The sequence below is a fragment of the Musca domestica genome, unplaced genomic scaffold (assembly GCF_030504385.1).
Source record: "Musca domestica strain aabys unplaced genomic scaffold, Musca_domestica.polishedcontigs.V.1.1 181, whole genome shotgun sequence".
NCBI lineage: Eukaryota > Metazoa > Arthropoda > Insecta > Diptera > Muscidae > Musca > Musca domestica.
Genome location: NW_026712240.1, coordinates 943,821 through 957,541, shown reverse-complemented (window position 1 = coordinate 957,541; position 13,721 = coordinate 943,821). Strand labels below are relative to the sequence as shown.

Below are 13,721 nucleotides of genomic sequence, written 5' to 3'. Positions count from 1 at the left end.
AATCAGTTTAGATTTGTTTCAATTGGTCACCTTTGGCACGAATTATGATCTTCAAACGACCAATGAAACCGTCACACGTTGCCCGAATGTTGCTCTGCGGTATTTTTGGCAGCGAAATATGTGCCGCGTGTCATGTGGACCTGTGCGGCATGCTGGGCAGATGTTCTGCACGTCGCCCAGTAGAAATTTAGGCGGCTGCACCATCCGGATCGTAATTGAGCCAAAACTACTCGGGTTTGTCGGGGCAGTTCTCGTTCTTCACAGCTGCGACGGGAGGGGGATGGTCTCCTAGCACAGGATTCACTCTATACCCTTCAATGGCTTCTGAGACCGCATTAGAGTGAATACTATTTAGTCCCGCTTGATATGCGTGTTGATCTAAAGGCTCTCTCTTATACCTCTGTAACTCTCTCTCTAGATCATGAAGGTCTTTCCTAACGTACCTGGGCGGAGGTTGCCTATCCACAAGATGGTGATTCAGATGGCTTTGTCTATAATCGCATTTGTCTATAATCGTAATCGCATCCACCACAGATCGCTATTTTTTAGTGCCAAACTTGCTTTCCAAAATACTCCAGACACAATAGTCCAACGGATTGGTATCTGGAGATTTTGGTGGCCATTGTGCGCTGGAAATGAAGCGAGGAACGTCATTTTGTAACCATTCTTGGGTGGCGCGTACTGAATGCGATGGTGCTGAGTCCTGTTGGAATGGTCCAAGGTCTTCTGCCAAAATGTTTGCGTGCCCAAGGCTTTAAAACACCCTCCAGAATATTTTCGCGATAATATTCGGCATTTATTCTGATGCCACGGTCGATTAATACGAGCGGAATAGTCCAGCGGATTGGTATCCGGAGATTTTGCTAGCCATTGTGCGCTGGAAATTAAGCGAGGAACCTCATTTTGTAACCATTCTTTGGTGGAGCGTGCTGAGCCCTGTTGGAATGTGCAAGGTTTGCGGCAAAATGTTTGCTTGCCCAAAGCTTTTATACTCCCTCTAGAATATTTTCGCTATATTATTCGGAATTTATTCTGATGCCACGGTCGATTAATACGAGCGTAGAGCGACCATCGGCTGTTATAGCGGCCCACACCATCGCCATGGCTGCGAATACTAGTGCTACGCAGTGGAAGCATATCCAGACCTGCCAGAGCGCTGCCCTGAAACTGCGACCATCTACATGAGGAAGCGAAAATCCTTCCCTTACGTCAGCATATGCTTTCATATGCTTTCGTTGCAGTGCCTGCTTGGGTTTTATCGTGAGAGTCATCCCAACCATCATATGGTGGATAAATCTCCCCACCCAGGCGTGTCAGGAAGGACATACATGATCTAGAGAGGGAGTTCCAACGCTACAAAAGAGAACATCTGGATCAAGAAGCATATCAGGCAGGTCTGAGTGGCATTCATACCGATGCAGTTGCGGATGCTATTAGCAATTACGTTTAGGATGGTGTAGTCGTCTCAAATCGTATTGGACACGAATTTATGAAGATGTGCGTGACGCCTGCCCGGCGTGTGATACAGGCCCGCCAATAAGCTGCACCTCTTTAATTGCACAACCAAACGTACCCAACTCACTACAGAAGATCTCTGGCTACAGTCCATTAAAGTAGTCGAATTTTTAAACCTGGAGCTGGAACCAGATTAGCAGAACGCAAACACTTGCATGTACTAGTGCTAAAACCACAACAACCATGGCCGGTGCTTGAGTTCTGGTGGCCAACCGAAAGTGCACCTTCAGCTGACCTCTTTGGCAAGTCAACACGATCATTTTTTTTGTTCACAAACTGCTGGGCAACGAATGTTTTCTCATCGTAGAAAACCAAATTCGGCAGTTCACCACTTTTGGCCAAGCGAAAACTCTCAGCAAAATGCTTTGGTACGCTTGTAAACAATATAATGGGCTGTAAGTGGAAAAATTTTAACAGCTGTCGGACGAGTGGCTTAGAAATGACAGCAGTCTGAAGTTGGTTGCAGTTTTTTCATTTCACCCTCTATACGTCAATGTCTGCTCTACGTGAGCCCAAACCATATTTTCATATTTCTTGCCATTGTTATATTCGCCAGAAATTCGGTGGCGTCTAGAATATTGCAGAAATAATATCAAGTTTCGATGTTGTGATAATCTCTGCCTAAATTAAAAATACATTCTTTTTATCATACGACCATACTATTTAAATGAATTCAATGATATTTGAAAGATTGCAGAAAACAAAACACTTGTTTCTTGAAATATACTTTTTTTCGTTAATATTAGATAAGGTGTTCCTTACCTTGGGGGGTAAGTATGATTAGGCAAAAGAGATTACTCCAATACTTAAGAACATTTCTGTGACTTAATGGAATTTTTTGGAGGAACATCTAAAATATGGTATCATGATTCGATTTCTGGAATCAGAATTGGATATATTTCTCTTTTTTTGATACACAGATGTTTCTTAAGCAGAATGCTCTTATAATTATATTTTCAAAATTCTATAACATTTTCCATAAAATTATTACTCAATTTTAGGATATATGGGGTTGGCAGCATATTTTCTGTGTGGTGCATAGCGCCTTCCTGTTGGAGCCACAAATTTTTTAATACCCTTCTGTACAAGGTGATGAAAAAAAATTCAAAGACTGCTATCATTTCTAAGCCATTCGTCCGACAGCTGATAAAATAATTATAATATAAAAATAATAATTATATTGTTTACAAGCGTACAAAAGCATTTTGGTGAGAATTTTCAAAAAAAAAAAAAAAGTTATTTGTGATGGAATTCAAGCGGGGTAGTGTGATTTCTTTTTATTTGGCTGGAAAACCACAAGTGGCTATCGTTAGAGCACTCCAGCATTTAAATGTGAATAAATCTTTTGTGTCTCGTACCATCGCTCGTTACCGTAATACTGGTAGCGTGGCCAGTAGCGACGTCAAGGAAGTTGGCGGAAGAAAACAGCAACATCAGCAGAAATGGTTCAAAAAGTAAAAAAGCATCGCAGTGGCCGAAAAATGGCTCGTGAACTGAACATATCGCAATATTCCATTCGGCAAATATTGAAAAATGAGCTCGGGGTAAAGCCATTGAAATTCCAAAGAGTGCAAGAACTTACACCGCAACAGAAAGAAAATAGACTCAAAAGAGCTAAAGAGTTGCTTCGCTTGGCCAAAAGTGGTGAATTGCTGAATTAGGTTTTCTCCGATGAGAAAACATTCGTGGTCCTGCAGTTTTTAAACAAATCGTGATCGTGTTTACTTGCCAAAGAGGTCAGCTGAAAATGTGCACCTTCGGTTGGCCAACAGAACTCAAGCGCCATGGTTGTTGTCGTTGTTGTAGCAGTAGTACATGCAAGTGTTTACGTTACGCTTATCTTTTTCCAGCTCCAGGTTTAGAAATTCGGCTACTTTGATGGCCTATAGCTAGAGATCTTCTGGAGTGGGTTGGGTAGGATTGGCTGTGCAATTAAAGAGGTGTAGCGTATTGTGCGGTCCTGTCTTCATCAATTTATGCCCAATGCGAATTGAGACGACTACACCATCCTGAACGTAATTGCGCCGAAACTACCCTGGTTTGTCTAGGCCGGTCATGATGATGGTGTGGGCCGCCATAACAGCCGATGGTATTAATCTGCCGTGGCATCAGAATAAATGCCGCACCATCGCACTCAGACGCGCCACCCCAGAATGGTTATAAAATGAGGTTCCTCGCTTCATTTCCAGTGCACAATGGCCACCAAAATCTCCGGATACCAATCCGTGAGACTATTGTGTCTGGAGTGTATTTTGGAAAGCAAGGTTGGCACTGAAAATTACCAAAATGTCGATCACCTCAAGCAAGCGCTTCGCCGAGAATGGGCCAAAATACCGCAGAGCAACATTCGGGCAGCGTGTGACGGTTTCATTAGCCGTTTGAATTCCATAATTCGTGACAAAGGTGACCAATTCGAACAAATCTAAACTTATTCTAAAGTTTGATGCTATTTCCGACAAATTAAAAAAATGTATAAATTATGGCATTTGACTTTGTTGCAGTTTTTTATCTCACCCTGTATGGGGTTGTGAACAAAAATTCGTTCAACATGACCCGATAACGTAACGTAACGTAATTATCAAACTTAGATTGGATCTCGGAGATGGACAATTTTGGTTAACTGCTTCTGGTACATCCCCCTCAAAGAGTCAAAATATTGAAAATATAACGGTGCGATAAAATGTATTTTTTCGATAATCATGGGGGATATCCAGCAGATTGTGAAAGTAGAATTAAAAACAAAAGACACTTGAAACGGAGTTAACATTACAAAGTAAGCAAAAATAGGGGGTAAGTTCCCTCTTCTTCCACAGTTTTGGAAATGTTCGAATTAAGATTCCTTGGAATTCTTACATTTTATATAGTCTCTTCGGCAATATTGCGGATAAAAACATAAAGAATTGTTTTGGTGCATTATTAACCCTCAAGCGGGTCATCAAAGGGGTATTTTTAGTCCTTTTTTTAAAAATAGTTAAAAACTCCCTTTAAACGGGATACTAGTAAGTAAATATCCTACAAAAGGATTTATCATAAAATTCTACTATAGGTCCTAGAAGGCATCAAAAGTCTAAATCTTACCCAAACGTCAGGAATTCACAAATATTAAAAACATATTTTAAGTATTAAAGGAAGCCGTACTTTATGTGAGTTAATGCATAATTCTCCTACAAAACATTATTTTATAATGATGACGTCAAAGACTAAATTGTTCCTCATCAAATTTCACTATAAGTCATCTAAGGAAAGAAATCGCTATTTCCATTGCACATTGAGAATATATTTGCATCAATGTTCCCAAACCAAAAATATTTCCTCCTTTTTATACCCTCAGCCATATGGCTAGAGAGGGAGGGTATATATCATTTAAAACGGCCAAAAAGTGCCATAGGTTTCTTTGGGTCAAATCAGGGTCAATTCTGGATATTTGGAGTCGATATCGCGACCGTGTATCTGGTGCGCACTCTCGAAGAGAGTATACGATTTGATCCGAACTTGGTACATCGTAATATTATTGTCAAACTTGGATCGAGTTCGGAGATGGGCAATATCTGTCCACTCCTTCTGGTACCTTTCTCACAAAATGTCAATATTTTCCAAGAAAATAATTTACTACACAGAAAGAGAAAGGATAATCCGATTTTGCCCCAACTTTGCAAATCCCAATATTTGCATCAGTGCTAGGTCAGGTGTGAAAATGGACAATATCGGTTCACTCCATTAAGTGCTTCCCCCGCAAAGGGTCAAAATTTTGAATAATCATAACTCTTATAAAATATGATGTAAGCTTCCGATTGTCCTCAAATTACACACATCACAATATCTTTATTGACCCAAGGTCTGGTGTGAAGATATGGTACCTCCCCCAACAAAGAGTCAAAATATTGAATCTTTACGAAGCTCATAAAACACGAAATTAACCACTGATTCCAATCAGACTTAGCACATCTCAATATTTCCATCAACGCAAGATCTGTTATAAAGATGATAGAGACCGGACCAATCCTAATGCTACCTCTCCCACAAAGGGTTAATATTTTGAATAACCAAAACGAACATAAACTCCCAAAATAAGCATCCAGTTTTCTTCAAATTACAATATTTTCATTTACCCAAGGTCTGGTGTGAAGATGGAATATATCGGTCCACTCCTTCTGGTACCTCCCCCACAAATTATTGGCTCATTTTTTCAAAACCCACTCCATAGAGGGTCGAGTTTGAATAATAATAAGAGAAGTCAAAATATTTTTAAATAATCGAACATTGGCTGAGGGTATACATCTGTCTATTCACATTGCCTCCTTCCTCGAGAGTGTGGGCTTGTCAGTATTTTGGGTCGCTAGGACTATTCAGGTCGTCTTTTTGGGACTAGAGCTCGAGGCCTTGACTACCGTAGTATCCATGTCTTCGTCCTAGTCAGTGTCTGCTTCGTCCTGTTAGGGGTAGCAGACCGATTGCGTTTTTAAGATCATTTTTGTTCAGATGGAGGTAAACTTCGCACTTGTACTTTTGTTGAGGGTGTGCGCTAAGGTGTACATATCCGTTTTTATACCCTCCACCATACTATGGAGGGTATATTAATTTTGTCATTCCGTTTGTAACTCCTCGAAATACTCATGTCAGACCCAACAAAGTATATATATTCTTGATCAGCGTAAAATTCTAAGACGATTTAGCCATGTCCGTCTGTCTGTCTGTGTGTCTGTCTGTCTGTCTGTCTGTCTGTCTGTCTGTCTGTCCGTCTGTCTGTCTGTTGTAATCACGCTATCTTTCGAACAAATGGAGATAGAAGGCTAAAATTTTGCACACATGTATATTTTGCCAGTAGGCAGGTTAAGTTCGTAAATGGGCCATGTAGGTCCAAGTTCTCATATAGCCCCCATATAACGGTACCTCCCGATATTCGGTATTTTGATGATTTTACCGACATTATTCACCGGAATTGTTTCAAATTTGGCATTTGAAGTTCGTAATAGATACTAAAACCTAAGACAGAAAATTATCTGTGCAGGTCCACGCCTTCGTGTAGCCCCCATATAACGGTACCCCCCGATATTCGGTATTTTGATTATTTTAGCGACATTGTTTACCGGAATCGTTTCAAATTTGGTATTTGATGTTCGTAACGGATATTACATCCTAAGTCAAAAAATGAGCCATGTAGGTCCACGTCTTCATATAGCCCCCATATAACAATACCCCCCGATATTCGGTATTTTGATGTTTTTAGCGACATTATTTAACGGAATCGTTCCAAATTTGGTATTTGAAGTTCGTAATAGATACTGCAGCATAAAACAGAAAATGGGCCATGTAGGTCCACGTCTTCGTATAGCCCCCATATACCGTACCCCCCGATATTCGGTATTTTGATGATTTTAGCTACATTATAAACAGATTTTTCTTCAAGTTTCGCATTTAAATATTGTAATAACTTATGACAAAAGTTGCCTATGCAGGTCCACGTCGTCGTATAAGCATTCGGTATTTTTAAAATTTTAGCAGAATTTTTAACGGATTTTATTTATTTATTTTTTTTTTTTTTTGAAATTGCCAAATTTGTACCAAATGGTGGATGGTATTAAAAGTTCGGCCCGGCCGAACTTACTGCTTTTTTACTTGTTTTTGAAATAGGAATGGTTTTTAGAGGGAGAGGTCTTGTAAGGGGACTGGGGTCAACCATGACATAGCCTCCTAAACCTAAAATTCTTTGAGTGGCCCAGTGTCAACGCAGCTGCGTTAGAATACAGACGGTAAACTGACTGCAAACCTGTAACACTGAGGGACACATGCACCACAACAAATGTTTGGCTATTTTAGGGACGCCGAAACAGGGCTTCGTCAGTCCAAGGATTATTCGTCCTCGGGTATTTAAATCGAAACTCTTCCACAGACCCGCTTTCTGTCCGCTATAAAATTAATAGTTTATGGTCCTGCAAATATGTAAAAAATAAGATTTTCCAATCGACGATAATGAATTCATGCTTTTAAAAATAAATCAAAATAAAGAGTTTTAAAAAATTTGATCGGTTTTAATAAAGCTTATGTTTTTTAAAAAAAATTCTGGATCAAAAATCTGAAAATTTTATTCATAAGGAATAATTCGACAGGAATTCTAATCAGAAAACACCCCCGAAAATTACCAACAAATGTCCCTACATGGCGTCGAGATAGCTTCGTATTTTCCCACTACACCGAATGCCGGACTCAACTAATCTGAATTTGTTTAAATGATAATTGTCATGTTCTAATAACAATAAAGGCAATACATTTTGAATTCGCTACACAAGTATTTAGATTACGATAAACTTCTGCTGAACATATTTCTATTTGGCATTATCGTCATTTAAAAGATTACAATCGAAATGGAAATCGGGAATGGGGTGCCATATTCAATGATTTTTGCTTGGGGGGCAGGTGGTGGCCGTACAACAATGCCAAAAATACGCCAATTCCTAGGCTATCTTTGAGAGGGAGTCTTCAAGACGAAAAAAAGAAGTACTTATATTTGTATGTATGTCTTACATATAAAACGACAAGTATGTGTCAGGGCCATGTTAGTATCGGAATTTCAGTCAAACCCTCAAAAACATAGACAAATCTAACGCTGGTTGTTTGGTTGGATCTACAATTGAAGAAAGACAACTATGTGTAAATTACAAACACTTTTCGTAATTGGATTATTTTTGTACTCGGTCCGTGCATATCCACTTGATTTAACGGCCACGGACTTGCCAAGTGGGCAATTGCAAATAAATAGCCGTATTTCCGGCGGCGATTTAGCGGCGGAAAATCAATTCCCCTATCAAGTTGGTTTGAATATCGAAACAACACAGGGCAAGTTTACATGGTGCGGTGGCAGTTTGATTTCAAACCAATGGGTATTGACCGCTGCCCATTGTGTTGAGAGGTGAGTTGGGAGATATCTAAAGTTTTTCATGGGGGAAAAATTCAACAGGAAAAATTACGAGGAAAATCCAACAGATTTTGAAAGACGCGTAGGGTTAAAAGAGAAGACGCGTATATAGGCGTTTTGAGAGTTTATATCGGAAAGTAACCCAAATAAAGGGGGAAAGTTCCCCCCTCTTCCACACCTCTTCCACTTTTCGGTTTAAGATTCTTGAGAATTCGTTGATTTTAGGATTTTTAAAGTAGGTCTAAAAAAGGAGACACGTATATCAACTTTTTGAGAGTTTATATCGGAAAGTAACCCAAATAAAGGGAGAAAGTTTCCCCCCTCTCCCACAATTTTGGAAATTTTCCTCGGAATCCGTGCATTTTTGGTATATAGTGTTGTCGGCAACATTGCAGATGAAAATACAAAGAATATTTTGGTCTAAAATTTTAACCCTCAATCGGGTCAACAAAGGGGTCTTTTTGGTCATTTTTGGAAAATGTGGTTAAAAACTTCCTTTAATAGGATCCCGTTTAAAATATTCAAAATTATTTGTCATGAATTCCATTATACGTCCGAGAAAACAACAAAAGTCTGAACTTTACCTGAACGGTAGGAATCCATAAATATTAAAAATACATTTTAGGGTTAAAGCCGCACTTCTCTTGATTTTATACAAAATTCTTCTTCAAAGTATAATTTTACAAGGATGACGTAAAACACAAAAATATTCATTATCAAATTTCACTATAAGTCACCAAAGAAAAGAAATCTCTATCCTATTATACAGGGTGAGATTAAAACTGCAACAAAGTGAACTGGCATAATTTTTACATTTTTTTTTAATTTTATTAAATCAAATTCCAAAATTCTTTAGACACAATAGTCCAACGGATGAGATGAGAAAACTGCAAATTCAGACTGCTGTTATTTCTAAGCCACTTGCCCGACAGCTGTTAAAATTACTCCAGTGACAGCTCATTATATTGTTTACAAGCGTGCAAAAGCATTTTGTTGAGAATTTTCCAGAAAAAAAGTTATTCGTGGTTCGGAACTCAAGCGTGATTTCTTTATATTTGGCTGGAAAACCACAAGTGGCTATCGTTGGAGCACTGCAGCATTTAAATGTGAATAAATCTTTTGTGTCTCGTACCATCGCTGGTTACCGTGATACTGGCAGCGTAGCCCGACGTCAAGGAAGTGTAGGGAAGAAAACAGCAACATCAGCAGAAATGGTTCGAAAAGTAAAGAAGCGACTTGATCGAAACGCGCGTTGAAGTGACCGAAAAATGGCTCGTGAGGAGAACATATCGCAATATTCCATTCGGCAAATATTGAAAAATGAGCTCGGGGTAAATTCCAAAAAGTGCAAAAACTTACACCGCAACTGAAAGAAAATAGACACAAAAGAGCTAAAGATTTGCTTCGCTTGGCCGAAGTGGTGAACTGCTGAATTTGGTTTTCTTTGATGAGAAAACATTCGTTGTCCAGTAGTTTGTAAACAAACAAAAAGAATTCAAGCACCGATCATGGTGATGGTGTGGGCCATAACATAACGCCATAACGATGGTCGCTCACCTCTGGTTTTAACATACCGTGGCATCAGAATAAATGCCGAATATTATCGCGAAAATATTCTAGAGTGTGTATTAAAGCCTTGGGCTCAACAACATTTTGGTCGCAGACCTCGGACATTCCACCGCAACAGAAAGAAAATAGACTCAAAAGAGCTAAAGAGTTCCTTCGCTTGGCCAAAAGTGGTGAACTGCTTAATTTGGTTTTCTCCGATGAGAAAACATTCGTTGTCCAGCAGTTTGTAAACAAACAAAATTATCCTTTTTACTTGCCAAAGAGGTCACCTGAACATATGCACCTTCGGTTGGCCACCAGAACTCAAGCGCCGCCCATGGTGATGGTGTGGGCCACCATAACAGCCAATGGTCGCTCTCCGCTCGTATTAATCGAACGTGGCATCAGAATAAATACCACATATTATTGCGAAACTATTCTGGAGGGTGTACTAAAGCCTTGGGCACGTAAACATTTTGGCCGCAGACCTTGGACATTCCAACAGGACTCAGCACCATCGCACTCAGCACGCGCCACCCAAGAATGGTTACAAAGTGAACTTCCTCGCTTCATTTCCAGCGCACATGGCCACCAAAATTCTCTGGATATCAATCCGTTGGACTATTGTGTCTGGAGTATTTTGGAAAGCAAGGTTGGCACTAAAAAATACCAAAGTGTCGATTACTTCAAGCAAGCGCTTCGCCGGGAATGGTCCAAAATATCGCAGAGCAAAATTCGGTAGCGTCTGACGGTTTCACTGGCCGTTTGAAGGCCATAATTCGTGCCAAAGGTGACTAATTCGAACAAATCTAAACTTATTTTAAAATGTGATGCTATTTCCGGATATTTTTTTTGCTTTCATTCAAAAAAATTAAGAAAAGGTAAAAATTATGGCGTTTGACTTTGTTGCAGTTTTTTTGTATCTCACCCTGTAAAGAAACTATACCAAGAAGTGGATAGACATTAAACAGAAAAACAGATTCTAAAAGTAATTCAGAGTTAGATTTTCATAGCTATATTTGGATTTTGCGAAAGTATATCTCAAAATATTTTTGGGTCGCTCAAAATGTTGACCCCTTGTGTGGGAGATACCAGAAGGAGTCAAGCGATATAGCAGGAGTGGACTGATATTGCCCGTTTCCGAACTTGATCTAAGTTTTACAATAATATTACAATGTACCAAGTTTGGATCAAATCGGATACTCCGTTCGAGAGTTATCGTGCGCACGAGACAGCCAGACAGACTGACATCGCCAGATCGACTTCAAATGTCCTGAAACGGATTTGGCCCAAAGAAAACCGTTATTTCGATGAGGCACGTTTTGGCTGAGGCTATAAAAAGGACCAAAAATACCAGTTTGGTCACTCGCTTGAGTATTAAAAGTTTGCACCAAAATGATCCTCCAGCTTTTATCTGCAATGTTGCCGAAGACACTATATACCTAAAGTCAACGGATTTCAAGGAATCTTAATCCGAAAATTGCCAAAAATTGTGGAGGAGGGGGAACCTTTCGCCCTCTTTTTTTTGTTACATTACAAGGTAATCTTTCAAAACGCCAGAGCACGGGTCTCCTCTTATTAGCTTAACTTTCATAATCCAATGGAGGTTTCCTGTAACTATGGAAAAAAGTCAGATTTTGTCGCACAGTGTTCTACTTCATTAAAAAATAACACATACTTACATAACTACATTCTATTCATTCCAGCATCACAGGTGTCATTGTCTACTTGGGATCGGTGAATCGTTTGCAGCCAAAGCAAACCTATCGGGTGGCCTTAAACGATATTCACATTCACGAACATTTCAAAATGGCATCGCTGATAAATGATATTGCCCTGTTGCGTTTGCCATCCAAGGTCAGCTACAGTGATTCGATACATCCCATAAAATTACCACGCATTTTTTCCTTCCATCCGGAATATGAATACCGGGAGGCCATCACCTCGGGATGGGGTCGTGAAAATGATGGTAGGTATTCTGAAAAATATGAGAAAAAGAAAATAATTAATTTCCATTGTCGCTTTGGTTGCAGTATCTGCTAACATAGCCTCTCATCTGAAGTATGTCGTACGCTATACGCTCACCAATGCCGAGTGTCAATTCGTTTATGGCAATTCGGTGCGTACGAGTAATATTTGCATCGATACAACGGGTGGTCAGTCTACTTGCAGCGGTGATTCCGGTGGTCCTTTGGTCATCAACGATGATTTTGATGGTCCAATACAAATTGGTTTGACTTCGTTTGGCAAATCTTCGGGCTGTACCAAAGGATATCCGGCTGTATTTACTCGCTTGACATCCTATTTGGAATGGATTTATTTGATATCGGGAGTGGCAAATTTTTAATTTCAGTTTTAAATATTTAGAATTTAAGATAGAAACATCCTTAAAAGTTTTCAAATTTGCCTTCGAAAATGGTTGAGACATTAAAGAGGGCATTGTATTTCTGTCTTACGGGCATAGCTTTTGGAAAATTTCTGGTAAATTTTGCAAAGTTTTAAAAATCTGATTTTTCTATAATTTTTTTTTTGTATTTTGTTAATTTTTTAGCTACTCATTTTGAACATGTATGCCCTTATTTTGAACCCCTGGTGGGTTGATTACTTCAAAAAAAGCTGGTTCTTTAAATAATCTCAGTTTAAAAATATCAAAAATATTCGTTTAAGTGAACAGCCAACATCTCTATTTTTGTTGAAATTTATATTAAATTTATATGAATTGCTCGTTTTTAACAGAAGTGCTGGTCACTTGAACCTTTTGTGTTTTTTTCGGAAAAAGTGTAATTTTGTCATGTAAAATAATAAATGAAATTTTGAATTTTAAAAATCAAAATTGTTTTTCTTTTGTTGATGAGTTTTGTTACTGAATGAAGTCTACAAATGGGTTTTTTTATACCCTCAGCCATATGGCTATAGAGGGTATATATCATTTGATATGGCCGAAACGTTTCTTATCGAAATAACGGTTTTAGACCCTAGGTCTCTTTGGACCAAATCCGTAACAGGACAGTTGGAGTCGATCTAGCGATGTCCGTCCGATTTGATCCAAACTTGGTACATCGTAATATTATTGTCAAACTTAGATCGAGTTCGGAGATGGGCAATATCGGTCCACTCCTTTGGGGATCTCCCCCAAAAATGTAAAAATTTTCAAAGAAAATATTTTTTTGCACAGAAAGAGAAAAGGATAATCCGATTTTGCTCCAACCTTGCAAATGATAATATTTGTATCAGTGCTAGGTTGGGTGCGAAAATGGACACTATCGGTCCACTCCATCATGTACCTCCCCCACAAAGGTCAAAATTTCAAATAATTATAACTCTTATATAATGTGATGTAAGAGTCCGATTGTCTTCAAATTATACACATCACAATATTTTTTATTAAACCAAGGTCTGGTGTTAAGATGGATTACATCGATCTACTCCTTCTGGTACCTTCCCCATAAAGGGTCAACATTTTGAATATTCATTAAGCACATAAAATACGAAATTACTATCAGATTCCATTCAGATTTGGTATATCTCAATATTTCCGTCAACACAAGATCTGTTATGAAGATGGTAGAGATCGGACCATTCCTTCTGGTACCTTCCCTACAAAGGGTTAAAATTTTGAATAACCAAAAATATTATAAAATCCGAAATAAGCCTCTAATTCTCTTCAAAGGGTCAACATAAATGTCCGATCGCCTTCAAATTACACACATCACAATATTTTTATTAAACCAAGGTCTGGTGTGAA

The 13,721-nt window shown here is 38.9% G+C and overlaps 1 protein-coding gene across 1 annotated transcript; it reads left to right on the top strand.

Moving 5' to 3' along the window:
* The first annotated feature begins 8,040 nt into the window (after positions 1-8,040).
* On the top strand, positions 8,041-12,339 carry LOC101898879 (brachyurin). The gene is made up of 3 exons (XM_011294172.3): positions 8,041-8,422; positions 11,683-11,945; positions 12,010-12,339. The coding sequence occupies exons 1-3, from the start codon at positions 8,160-8,162 to the stop codon at positions 12,321-12,323; spliced, it is 840 nt and encodes a 279-aa protein (XP_011292474.2). The 5' UTR covers positions 8,041-8,159; the 3' UTR covers positions 12,324-12,339.
* Positions 12,340-13,721: the final 1,382 nt, after the last annotated feature.